Source organism: Vulpes lagopus, chromosome 2 (assembly GCF_018345385.1).
Source record: "Vulpes lagopus strain Blue_001 chromosome 2, ASM1834538v1, whole genome shotgun sequence".
Taxonomy (NCBI): Eukaryota; Metazoa; Chordata; class Mammalia; order Carnivora; family Canidae; genus Vulpes; species Vulpes lagopus.
In genome coordinates, this window is record NC_054825.1 from 22,568,019 (window position 1) to 22,580,978 (window position 12,960).

Sequence of the window (12,960 nt, forward strand, 5' to 3'; positions counted from 1 at the left end):
CCGTCTTCCTCTTGGGCAAAAGGAAGCCAAGCATTTAGGTCCAACTGAGTCTTTCATAGTAGCAGTCTTCCCTACTTTTATGAAACATTATAAGTAAAAATTCCTTTTTGGAAAGCTTTCCATGAAATTTTCAGGCAAAACCCATCATTTATTACTCTCATTATCCCTTGAGAGTTTACTCTCTACGTTGGCAGTGGGGAAGGGCCCTGTTGCGATCTACTGTTTCATTTCACCAGTATTTTGGCTGCTCTTATTCCTGAGCTTCATTTTTAGTTTGTCATTTACTCTATCCCATATAAATTTAATCATCGTATCTCTGTAGCTCTCTGAATATCTGCCGGCTGAGACCTACAGAACAGAATGAAAGTAATAACAGAGATACATTGGTGATTCCAAAAACTCAAGCCGATAAGATTAGAAAATAATCTTTTTGAGAGATGAAAAGAGATGTGGATTCAGACACAAACTTGTAGTTTTTGACAACTCAGTACCAGAACTATCTTAAATGAAATTGATATAAGATTTATTATCCTGTGTTTGAAAACTGTTGATATCTTAATCAGAGAATTTGATCGAGATTTTTGCACACAGATAACAAGTCCCTTAAATTTTCATTTAAATTGTTATTACTAGTGCATTTTGTCTACAAGCTTGACTTTTATACTGAATAATACTGATTCTGATAATACCCTGACATGGATACTGTGTTGATTGCCTGGTAGATGTTAAGAGAGTTTCACATGCCATACAGCTTCTTCTGTACAATTGAGATCAAGGTCTCCAATGGACAGTGGCCAAGAGGTGCCTGCTGACTTCTTCAGAGCCCTCCCAGCCTGACCAAAACTTTTTTTCTGACTTGATATCCCATTTTTCCTCCTCAGTCTTACATGTCTAAACTCTTCTGCTTCTTTCCTTTGTTGTTGATATCGCTCAGGCCTAAAATATTATTTATCTTCCTGAACATCTCACAGGCAGTTGGTCTTTGCCTCAGGCACCATTTTCTCCTTGAAGCCTTCCCCGATCCAAAGTTGGACATAGTCATGTCAGCCTGTAGAACTTCATATTTCATCTTTACTGACCTTATGGCTGTTGCAATAGTCTCTTTTTATGATATTCAGTGGAAAAATCTTAAATACTTAATGACAGCAGAGACCAAATTTTAGTCAATGTAAGTCTTTCATAATCCTGTTTTACACGTAGAGTACTAAAATACTTGTTGAATAACCAAATGGCAATCAAGGCAGTAGATCAGACTCAAAATGAAGATACTCCCTCCTTCCCCAATTTGGTACCTGTCTTAGACTTAGCAGACACCAGTTATCTGCTGAATGGAAGATGAGTGCATAGATGGATAGCTAGATGGGATGGTTGGATGAATGACTGGATCCTCTGAATCTGGACTTTAAATAACCATTGAGATTATAAGCTTTTATGACCTTCATTTCTCCTCTTCTCAGCCCTATTGCTCACTACACCTCCACCTTAAGGTCTCCGAGAATCCCTACACGTCAGGGATCATTGCCAGCCGAGACACAGCTCCCAGCATCATAGTGGCTTCAGGTAAGCTTGCCTGCTTGGCTTGCTGTTGGAAATTGTATTTCTTTTAATAAGCTAGATATCTGTGCTGGGAACTTAACAAGCAAGCAAAAATATCTTGCAAGTCGCCTCAACTATTGACTGAAGCAACTATACTGAAAAACCCTGCTCGTATATAATATTTACAGTCTCAGCCCATCTCAGGGCAGCATAGATTGCCAGTATAGCCCATTGTTAGCTTTTGCAAAAATCTCCTCCCACTAATGGTGATGTGCTTTCTCTAGGTAATATTGGTTCTGAATTATCAGACAATGACATCAGCATGTTTGTCTCTTCAGATGCAGGGAACACCTGGAGGCAGGTAAGAAAGCATCCCAGGCAGAGGTGTTTAAATGACATAAACATTGTTTAACTTGGTTAAGTTCTGGGAACTCATTCGACCCTACGTAAATTCTAAGGCTCATCGATGTGTTTATTTTCCTATTTTGTTTTATGAGAGTCTTAAAGAAGTCTTTGAGTTTAGCAGATATTTATGCAACGTGATTGTTTTTTGTCATTCAATAAAAATGACCCTTTTTCAGAGCCTGTATCTAAGAAAGTTTATAAGTGACAATGAAACCAAATTGAATCTAACTGATTTTTTTCCCAAGAAAATCAGGATTCCAGAGAGGTTATTATGTAGGGAACATGGGGCCTGGGGGGTAGATTATATACCCAACACTGGGTTGTCTCCATAAATTTCCCTTGCCTTAGAGTCAGAGTAGAGAGGAATGCAGTGACACAGAAACAGCCATTACCCAGGTGGTATCCTAAAATGTTTAAATTTCATGTGCAGAAGACAGAGTAATAACCATCAGGGTGCATATGTTAGGAAAGGTGGAAATGGAATCACTTTAAACCAATGTGTTTAGCTTAAATGCTTCCTCTCTTTCTTCTAAATGAAAATTAGATACCCATAGCTTATAAAACAGGCATTTAATGAGGTTTAGCAATCATAACAAGATATGTGCCTAATGCATGGTTGTTACACTTCAATAAATATATTTTAATAACCTACTGACGTTTAATTATCATACAATAACTAGCACCATAAATTGAAATCTAATCACACAGAAATGAGAACACTCTGCTTTAAATTTTAGACAGAGATGTCCGTGTTATGGCCAGTTACCATTTCCTAGCTTCAGAACCTTCATAGGTCCTCGGTGTGATTCACATGATTTTATGAGAGAGAGAAGCAGGGAAGAAATTTGCTTAAGAAACCTGAGGGCTGGGGATCCCTGGGTGTCTCAGCAGTTTAGCACCTGCCTTCAGCCCAGGGCATGATCCTGGAGTCCTGGGATCGAGTCCCGCATCAGACTCCCTGCATGGAGCCTGCTTCTCTCTCTGCCTCTCTCTCTCTCTCTCATGAATAAATAGATAAAATCTTAAAAAAAAAAAAAGAAAAAAGAAACCTCAGGGCTATTGATCTTGGAGGTATGTAGGTACATGCACTATTAACCTGCCTCTGAGGAATAGTTCAAGAGCCAGGATCCCATTTTGTTTCCCCCAGCACCCTAAACCAAGTAAAGAACTCTCTACATCTGTAGTCCTGAGATAACACCTTAGGTGTAAGAGGTAAACAACGGGAAAAATAATTATGTCTGTAGTGTAGCCACAGACAAGCCAATACCAACAGTGCAATTATGAGGAAAGAGCACACATCCTTTATGGAGAGGACACAGAAATTGTTTGCAGCCCGTTTCCACTTGACTTCAAATTGATTTCTCCACATTTGGAGAAAAACCTAAATGACACATCTACCCAAAGTTGATTCCACTTTGATCAGAATTACTTTTTGGCTTGGTTGAGAATCTATGAATTAGACAAGAACAACTTTCCTCTGTAACACTTGGAAACTCTGAAACAATTACTTCTGGGAAGGACATTGTAATTCTGCAAGTCCCAGCTCTCTGTGTTACTATATGTATGGCCTTAGGCAAGTCACATCTTCCTAAACCTTAGTTTTCTCATCTGTAAAATTGAGAATGTTGGAGTAAAGTGTCTCTAAGATTTCTTCCTTCTACAGATGCTACACAATATTATGGCTACCCAGTATTCTGACATGGTCATCAGTGGGAATCAACAAAACTTACTGCAAAAAAAAAAAAAAGATGGGAATATAAACATGAATACATAACTATTAATTCTTAAGATTTCTTTTGTGGCACACCTAAAGTCATTTTATATAACTCCAGTGGTATGTGCGGCCCACCTTAGGAAACATTGTGTGCAACCATCTTTCCAAAGATTTTGGGAGACCCTGTTCTATTGTGGGAGGGATTTTTCTGTTCTAACAAAGACTAATTCTGAGTGTGTGCGGATGTGGATATGTGTCCATCTGTATGTGTTTTCCTCTTGCAGATCTTTGAAGAAGAACACAGTGTTTTGTATCTGGATCAGGGTGGAGTTCTGGTTGCTATGAAGCACACATCTCTCCCAATTCGACATCTCTGGTAAGGACACCTGTTGCCCATGAGTCATGCACTGGATGGCTCCATCTTGCTAAGACCAGTTGAGTACTCAGGCTATCAGATAGGGACTGTGTTTGTAGTAAAACGTCAATGGCTACTAGAACGTAATTTATACCTTTGCCTTTATTAAAATAAGATTATATTGCCTGAAGTTTCACAAAAGAAGGAAGAAAGGAGATAGGAAGATGAAAAGGAGAAAGGAGGGGAGGGAGGAGGGAGAGAGAGAGGGAGGGAGGGAGGGGGGGGGAGAGAGAGAGAGAGAGAGAGAGAGAGAGAGAGAGATTCTGCCCCTGAGAGAGTTGCTGTGTGATGTTTTTCAAATATGTCAAGACCCTCCCCAGTACCTTCCTTATTCCTTCAGGTATATTCACAGGGACAGCGGTGTGTCAGGTATACAATGGGTAGAAGTTAAGAGTAGCTTAACATGTGTTCATTATATGTGTTCTGCACAGAGATCAGTAGTTCAGGGCATGTCTATTCCTGTCTCCTTTCCCCTGATCCTACTTCCTTAGCTTCCTTTAGAAGGTGGGGTGACAATCTACAACTCTACCTGTAGGTCTCACACAGATGGACGTGCAAGGCCTAACTTCCAGAATGGTTTCTAGTAGCCTCCTTCATCTGTGTTTTTGAAAGGGTCTCTCTCCACATGCAAGCTTGTTCAAAACCAAAAGCATGATTTTCCCTCTGGTGTTAGTTACTTTGGAGACTGACAGGAAAGCTGCAGAAATAAGAGAAATGGAAACTTAGCATGGGGGAAGAAATCCACCGAGAAAGGCAGAGCAAAGGAAACATCCTGTGTGACCAGCAGAGTTTCAGACCTCTCTTACTCTCGAGAGCCAGTCCTCTGTACCCACTCCCTCAATGAGTCAGCTAGGATTCCTAACAGTGTAGGAGGGAAGCCACTAAGGGTTTGCTTGCTTAGAGGCAGCTGGTTCAAGTCCATCTAAGTAGATCTCATAAGGCCATTGCTCTTCAGAATTACCAGTAAGGCTTGCTGCTAGATTGCAGTGTTTTGGAAAGGGTGACATTGAGATCTGAGATCTAATAAAATATCCAAATTAAAAAAAATTCTATCAAAGACTTATTATTATTCCCATTACATGCAGCTCTCCCCTTACGGCTGTTATAACACATCTGGGTCCCAAATCACTTGGCTAACTGTATTTCTACCTTCTGATGTAATTAAGAATACTTATTCATATAAAAGGCCTACTTTGACAGTGCCCCGGGTGCTTTTAAAATGTATTCTCTCCTGGCTGATAGTATCTTTCCTCTGAAAGGATTTTTTTTTTTCTTTTGAGATCTGATGCCTGTTATTTCTTCTTTCATTAGGTTGAGTTTTGATGAAGGGAGATCTTGGAGCAAGTATAGTTTCACATCTATTCCACTTTTTGTGGATGGAGTTCTGGGTGAGCCTGGGGAAGAGACTCTAATCATGACGTAAGTGGAAAAGTATGATGTCTTATAATTTTAATATAAATCCAGAAACATGTTGTTTCTTCTTTTCTCTTTAAAGATTTTATTTATTTATTTATTTGAGAAAGAGAGAGAGAGCACGCATGAGCAGGGGGAAGGGCAGAGGCAGAGAGAATCTCAAGCAGACTCCATGCTATACACAGAGCCTCATGTGGGGCTCAATCTCACAACCCTGAGAACTCAGCCTAAGTCAAAACCAAGATTTGGACACCTAATCAACTGAGCCACCCACATGCCCCCAGAAACGTGTTGCTTTTAGCAAAGCCTGGTTAGATTTGAAATTGCTACCAAGGTCAGTACAACTGACTTCATGGTTTCTCAGCAAAGGGGAGAGAAAAATGTGGGTGACTATTTTCTTGGCTCTTTACTAATTAGGACACCCACATTGAGGGTTGGCAGCAGAAGGACACAGCTAATTTCTTCCTATACTGAGTGGGCTTAGGGAAATTAGAATTGATTATTTCAATAGAAAATAAAACTATACATTTAAAACTTTAATAGTAAACTCAATATACAGAAAATCACAGGCATATAAGAATTATCTCACTTTAAGGCAGAACATAGAGCTTGATCAAAACCCCACAAAGGATTTTCTTTTTCCCTGGCTCTTTACCTAACCCACTTGTGAGGCATATTAGAAAAACTGTGAGAACAGTCTGTTCTTGTGAAATTGTATTTGCACTCATTCTTGTCTGGAAAGTGATGATCATTAATTTGTGAAAGACTTGATTAATGAGTTGCCTGCTTAAGGGTTTCAAAACATGAGCTTTGAATGTGAAATTTGAAACTATGAGGGTTTTTTTTTCCTTCCCCTGGAAAATTGGACATGGAAAGGAGAGAGAAGGTTTTAAGGTAGCCAACCCTGTCATCAATGAAAATTTTAGAATCATAGTGAATTAGTTGGTACATTTTCTAATTTTTTCTTCCCTCCTTTTAATGATAGAAAAGATCCACAAAAATTTAATAAGCCTAATTAGCTCCACTTTTGCCCACAGTACACACAGCCAGATTAGCTATTTTTTCCATAATTTGTCTTTAATCAGTTTTCATATTTGTAGAACACAGATGAAAAAAAGCTGCTTGCAAAGGCTACTTTGTGGCTTTTATCCATAGATGGCTCTGACTGGTGATTCAGACACCTGATTAGATACCCGAGTTTGAGTGGTAAGGAGAGTAGAATGCGAGTTCAGGACATAGTACTCACTACCGAGCTCAATGCCTACTCTCCTCAGGGACTGACAGGAAGGTGAAATTGGAGGGAAACTAGGAACCATGGGCATTAACCAAAGGACATAAAAGTATAATCCTGGACCACATAAAAGGCAGCATTTGTGATTGTTTTGTGATTGTTTTCTTTTTTTTTTTTTTTTTTTTTTTTTTGCAACCATTCTTGTGGTACAACATGCAGAAGTGGGTTTGTAGTCAGACTCTACCTGGATTCTGGGTTCTGACTCTACTGGTTCTTAGTGAGTTGGCTTTGGTGTTTTGCATGAAGGCAAAATTCTCTGAGCCTCAAATTACTCATATGTGGTACAGAGTCAATAATAGTCACCCTCCTCGTAAATGTGTTTTAAGGATGAAGTGACCTGATCACTGTAATGTGTTCAGCATTGTGCTAAGCTCGTGGTAAACACCCAGCAAACGTTAGCTATTGGAGTTGTTTCCATTGTGATTATTTTTCTCATTGTGAACTCTGTAGAGTGTTTGGACACTTCAGCCACCGCTCTGAATGGCAGCTGGTCAAAGTGGACTACAAGTCCATTTTCGACAGACGGTGTGCCGAGGAGGACTACAGACCCTGGCAGCTGCACAGCCAGGTAGGAAGGGGGAGGGCTGAGGTAGGGTCCTGGGTGGAAGGCATGAGGCATGCTGGGGGAAAGGCAGTCAGTCACGTGAGTGTAGGAATTGGGGTTCCTCACAGCTACGGTTTACCTCTCCGGCTACATCTAAAGTTACATCTGCTGCTTTCTTATACGTTTTGTGTTCCACAGCAGTGAACAAACTCAACATTTATGACTTGTTGTGAAGTAATTTCTTTTTTTATTGTACTAGGATATAATGAGATAAAATTCAAATGTGCTTGGCTTAGACTTACAACGCAAAATGAAATACCAACTCAGCACGTAGATCCAAATAGAATTTATCTGAGCATGTCATGTGGTTGGAGGATAGGGGCAGGGGTGAGGAAAGATCTTCAGTTTTATCTAGCAATGCAAACAGAGACATAAAATAATAAAATTACACTTGATGAGCGGTGCCAGTAAAATCCTTCCTTGTCACCCTGTGATTCTCTGGGATTAGGTAGGGCTTCTTGCCTCCTTCCAAGGTACAAAGGGTGCAGAATTATTAATAGGAAGCTTCCCTTCATTCTGGCCCCTCAGCTGATCAGCTTGTATCAGAATGTTTAGCTGAAAGCATCTCTCCTTCAGTTTCCCGGGGTGGAAGTTATTCTGCAAGTCTCACCAAGGACACAGCAGACATTCCCACTGCACAGCCATCAGCATATTCAGACAGTGACACATCATATCCTTAAAGCTAGACTAAGTGCACTTGACCCTTGAACAACGTGGGTTTGAACTATGCCGGTCCACGTGCATGCATATTTTTTTTCAGTAAATATAATTCAGTACTGTAAACATATTTTCTCTTCCTTATGATTTTCTTTTCTCTGGCTTACTTTATTGAATACAGCATATAGTACATATCCAAAATATGTGTTCATGGACTGTTTATGTGATCAGTTAGGCTTCCAGTCAGTGATAAGCTATTAGCAGTAAAGTTTTGAGGGAGTTAAAAGTTTCACGTGGATTTTGGACTGTGTGCGAGGGTCAGCACATCTAACTCTTGTGTTGCTCAGGGGTCAACTGTAATATATTTATATAGAGATGTGTATATGTGATGGAGCTGATCAAAGTGAATTTGCTCAAGAAATCTAGTTTTATACTAGCCCACACAGAACTCTTCTCTGCCCTCAGACACAAAGCTGTGTTTGACAGTTGGGGCTGCATCAGCTAGAATCATATAGTCTTTTTGAAGACTCAACAATAAAATTATTGCTCATTTACGTTGCTGCTATTTCCCCTTTTGGGATACACAGGCACTGTGATATTCAAAGCTTTTGTTTATTTTGTGGAGAAACACTGAGTTTAGTTCTCTCAGTTGTCTGGTAGGTGGACATAAAATAAGTGCTATAAAGTTGTGTGGGCAGAGGCATAATAAATCGAAGCAAAATGGATCTTTATATTTCTTAGCAATACTCTTCTTTCAGATGCTCATAAATGATTACATGCATAAATCTTTTATTATAGATGAAGTGAACTTAATTACTATAGATTTGTTGGCAATGCATTTGTTATAGCTCAAGTCTTAGGCATCTGTATGTCCATCGTAGCATGGTGCCTCATACCTTGCCAAGTAAATGTTTGCCGAATACATAAAGATTTCAGGATGTTTCTGACACACCCTCAATACTTCTTAGGATTGTCTTCATAGTTGCATTCCATACCAGGGTTCTAGACCTCAAAAAGAAAATGCCATTAGCACAAAGCAGGCTACCTGTGTCCAGATTACACTAAAGCTAGAAAACATCTCCCTGAATGTCCCAATGTGGATCAGAGAAGGTCCAAACTCTGTGCCCAACTGCATGAGATGCTTGTCTCCTTACAGGGGGAAGCGTGCATCATGGGAGCAAAAAGGATATATAAGAAGCGAAAATCAGAGCGTAAGTGTATGCAAGGCAAATATGCAGGAGCTATGGAATCTGAACCCTGTGTCTGCACAGAGGCCGATTTTGACTGGTAAGCTTGTGCCGGGACTCCATGGAATCATTCATTCCATGTATCAGATCCACATGGGCCTTAACGAAAGCTAAGGTTTGAAATAATAGTAGCATATACATATGAGTGAAGTGACAAGCCTCATATTCTTATCGAATTACCTCTTGAAGACAGCATAGTGTATTAGCCGTATGTATGCATACATATATGGAAACACTAGAAATTTCTTTGGGCTGAAAGAGAATTCACAAGATCGCTGGTAATTAGCTTCACATATCTAGTAGCACCCAGGACCAAAAAAAAAAAAAAAAAAGACCACATCTACCAAGTTGCTTTAGACAACAACACTGAAAACAGGAAGTTGACTTTTCAGACAGTAAATGCATTTGTGCTCAAGGTAAAAACTTCCTAGATTCTAGGTTCCTAGTATGGAACAATGATCTCAGAAGGCAGGATACTTGCTGTCCCTGGAGGTTCTCAGCCAGTGGTTGATTGGCTGATGATGACTCCTGCAAGGTATGGAAGATTTTTCTGATCTCAATGCAAGGATTGATTCAGTGGCAGTTGGAAATCTATGGTTCTGTGGACCTGATGGTATGGAAGACTTCTCCCTTTTCCAGGATTAAGCTAGTATAAACTAGAAAGGACTGAAATATTTGTGTGCCACAGCATCCTTTCTGAAGCATCTGGTAAGCAGAAAGCTCGCCAGAGGGGCAGTGCTACCCTTGTTCTATTCTAGGTCAGAGTTTGGCTGTCAAATGAGGTTGGAAATTATTAAGGATGAGTAGGTGGTAATTCCCTTCATCATATCCATCTCATTTAATGCCTTTCTTCTTTCTTCTTTTCTTTCCTTTTCTTAAAATTTAGTTATATATTTTGGTTTAGAGAAAGCAATTGCTAAATATATACATCAGTGTTAGGTGATGGAAACTTGACCTGCATGAGGCACCAAAGTCATTCCTCTCGTATTGGATATCTACCTGTATAGCATTCACAGATCACCTATCTAACCATTAAATATCAGTGACTGGGCTGAGATACTGTGTGCATACACATCATATAGCTTAGAAAAAGTAAGTCTTCTCCCATGGTAGACCTCTGGAGACATTCTCTGAATAAATAGTCCTGAACAGGCCTTCCAGAATTGGCCGCCAGCCCTCAGTCTGATAACCCAAGGCTTTTTCCCCTCTTGTTGGTAGACAAGGCAAGCCAAGAGCCAGTGCTGTATCTCTTGGGTTCAGCCAGAGGTCAGTTGAACTTGAGTTACACTGGAGCTCACAAGGAATTCTACAGGGGTCTCCCCACCTGTAACTTCTGTTTTGGCCAATGTACCATTATTACAATGATAAAAATATCCTATCCTCTCCCTACCTTTCAGGATTGACACCCCAAAATGCAGTCACAGGGAGAACATCCATGGAATTTTAAGGTCCTTCATCCCATCCCTCTTTCTGACTGCTTCTCCTTTATCCCCTCTCCTCAAGGAAGAGTTGTAAAGGAAGTTAACATTTTATCTTAGTCATTTAACGTCAGCCTTACCAAATAGTCGTCCTTTTGTAAAGGGCAATGTTTTTCTGTAGAAAACCAAAGAGAAAAAGTGAGGTGAGATGTCCTGATTCCTTGATTTTTCCTAGAGATATTTTGGGGTTTGGGGGCAACTTTTCTACAAGGTTCCAAAATAAGCTAGTCTTAAAAAATAATACAAATAATAAAAATAAAAAAATAAGCTAGTCTTTTGTTGTTGTCATTGTCATGTGTTATTTTTCTTTTTCAGTTTTAAGTTAGTCTAGAGTGAAAGGAACACAGGGTAAGGAAGGCAGTCAGTCTTCTCCCTTTCTTTATCTCTCAACTCTCCTCCGATCTTGGCTCAATTCTTGTATTTATTTGTGATTGGAATCTGCTACTCATGCCACTAACTCAAATCTATTCTGATAAGTGGGCAGTGAATTATAAATTAGGTCATTTTAAGGTTTTCTGGTCAAATGCGATTTTTGTTTACTGCATAATTTCTAAAAATATTTTTGGAAAACTCACCATGACCTTGTTGAGTCTCTATACTAGTAGCTAGAGCTTTGGTGATTCCACTTGACTGCAGTGTAATAAAAGGTGGTTGTCGCTAAATGCTCCCTCTTAGCTTGGCTCTCCCCTGGACAGTCTCCCACATGACCTTGCCTGCCATTCTTTGACATTTGTAAAGTAATCCCCAGCAATGAACATCGGGTGTCCTGTAGGCAGCATTTCTGAAGTCTTCTATCCATGCTGTGTTGAACCAGCACCAGACCCAGCTGATCTGTGCAGAATTCTAAGTGCCAGCTGCCTGGTGACAGGCCCCTTGGCCAAGCCTGTTTCTTCCTTCCTGACCCTTGTATACCAGCATCTCACCTCCATTACACAGATGGGCCAATTCATACTAATGCTTGCTGGTTACTGTCTGTGATTTGTCTGTGCATGTGGAGATGCAATTTGTTGTCATCCTCTGTGCCCAAGTTCATATTCCAGAAGCCAAGAATATCAGGCCATGCAGAGGCCCCTGGAGGCAAGAAAGAGAGGATACAGAGAGAAAGGTCTTTGACTATTTCCAAAGTCGAGAGACAATTTAGAGCAGTTAGTCCCAACTGACAATGCTACCTGATGAGGACAAAACTTCCTTGGGGGAGTGCTCGTGACAGTCCTCAAGGACATTTTCCTTTTCTGCCGTGACTTTGAAGCATATGGAGTGTGCATGGAGAGAACTGGCTCAGTTCTATGTGGTAGATCCAGATGTCTTGGAAGAGCACCCCAAAGACATCACCAGGAATGAGAATTGTGCCACATGTGGCTGTGTTTGTTTCAGTGATGTTTACACTGAGGGTTGAGCTTCACCAATGTCTCTTTTCCAATTGCAGCTTTCTTGGGGCCCAACCACCGTCAATACTGTGTATTCTCTTAATGAGAACATAGTCTACTCTCTCAACCTAAAGCCATTTCCTTGGAATTATTGGTCATTGAGCCTCTGTCTACACAGGCTTCTGTGTTGCTTTCAATTTTGCTTTTCTAAAAATGGGTTTTGTAGGATATTGTCATGGGTAATTAGTTGACAGATATTCCACAGGGGAAAAAAACAGATCCATTTTGGGAAAGATATTGATTCAGTGAATTCTTACTTTTCGACTAATTGGCTAGATTGGAAGTTGGCTGTGGGCTACCATGAAACTGTTCCCAGTAATTTTGCCACCTACTGAAAAGTCTCTCTTGGCTCTTTCCCCCACAGTGACTATGGGTATGAGCGACACAGCAATGGTCAGTGTCTGCCGGCATTTTGGTTCAATCCATCTTCTCTGTCAAAGGACTGCAGCTTAGGACAGAGTTATCTCAACAGTACTGGGTGAGTGTCTGAGGTGGCGACCTGAGCGGTCAACCTGTATGGTTTCTCAGCCTGTGTTAAACTTCCAGAATTATGTTTGATTGACAACCAGGCCTTTTTCATTATAACACAATGTATTTTTTTTTTTGTTCATGTTAGTAATCCAGCACAGATTTGTATTAATAGTACGATTTTCATCTGAGAGTAAGACCTCAGTTGTAAATAAAGAAACAAAACAGGTTCCTTGGATGCAGATGATAATGATAATCTATAAATTCCTTCACTTTTTGCTACTTTATTTCAGAAATGTTTCTGG

General features: G+C 40.2%; 1 protein-coding gene across 5 annotated transcripts in view; it reads left to right on the plus strand.

Moving 5' to 3' along the window:
* SORCS1 (sortilin related VPS10 domain containing receptor 1) overlaps positions 1 to 12,960 on the plus strand; it is a 495,497-nt gene that overhangs the window by 398,937 nt on the left and 83,600 nt on the right. For all 5 annotated transcript variants that reach the window (XM_041746197.1, XM_041746198.1, XM_041746200.1 and 2 more), the window contains exons 11-17: positions 1,458 to 1,560; positions 1,821 to 1,897; positions 3,940 to 4,031; positions 5,382 to 5,489; positions 7,225 to 7,342; positions 9,192 to 9,322; positions 12,552 to 12,665. In XM_041746197.1, the coding sequence (XP_041602131.1) occupies positions 1,458 to 1,560; positions 1,821 to 1,897; positions 3,940 to 4,031; positions 5,382 to 5,489; positions 7,225 to 7,342; positions 9,192 to 9,322; positions 12,552 to 12,665 (743 nt within the window). The remainder of the gene's footprint in view (positions 1 to 1,457; positions 1,561 to 1,820; positions 1,898 to 3,939; positions 4,032 to 5,381; positions 5,490 to 7,224; positions 7,343 to 9,191; positions 9,323 to 12,551; positions 12,666 to 12,960) is intronic.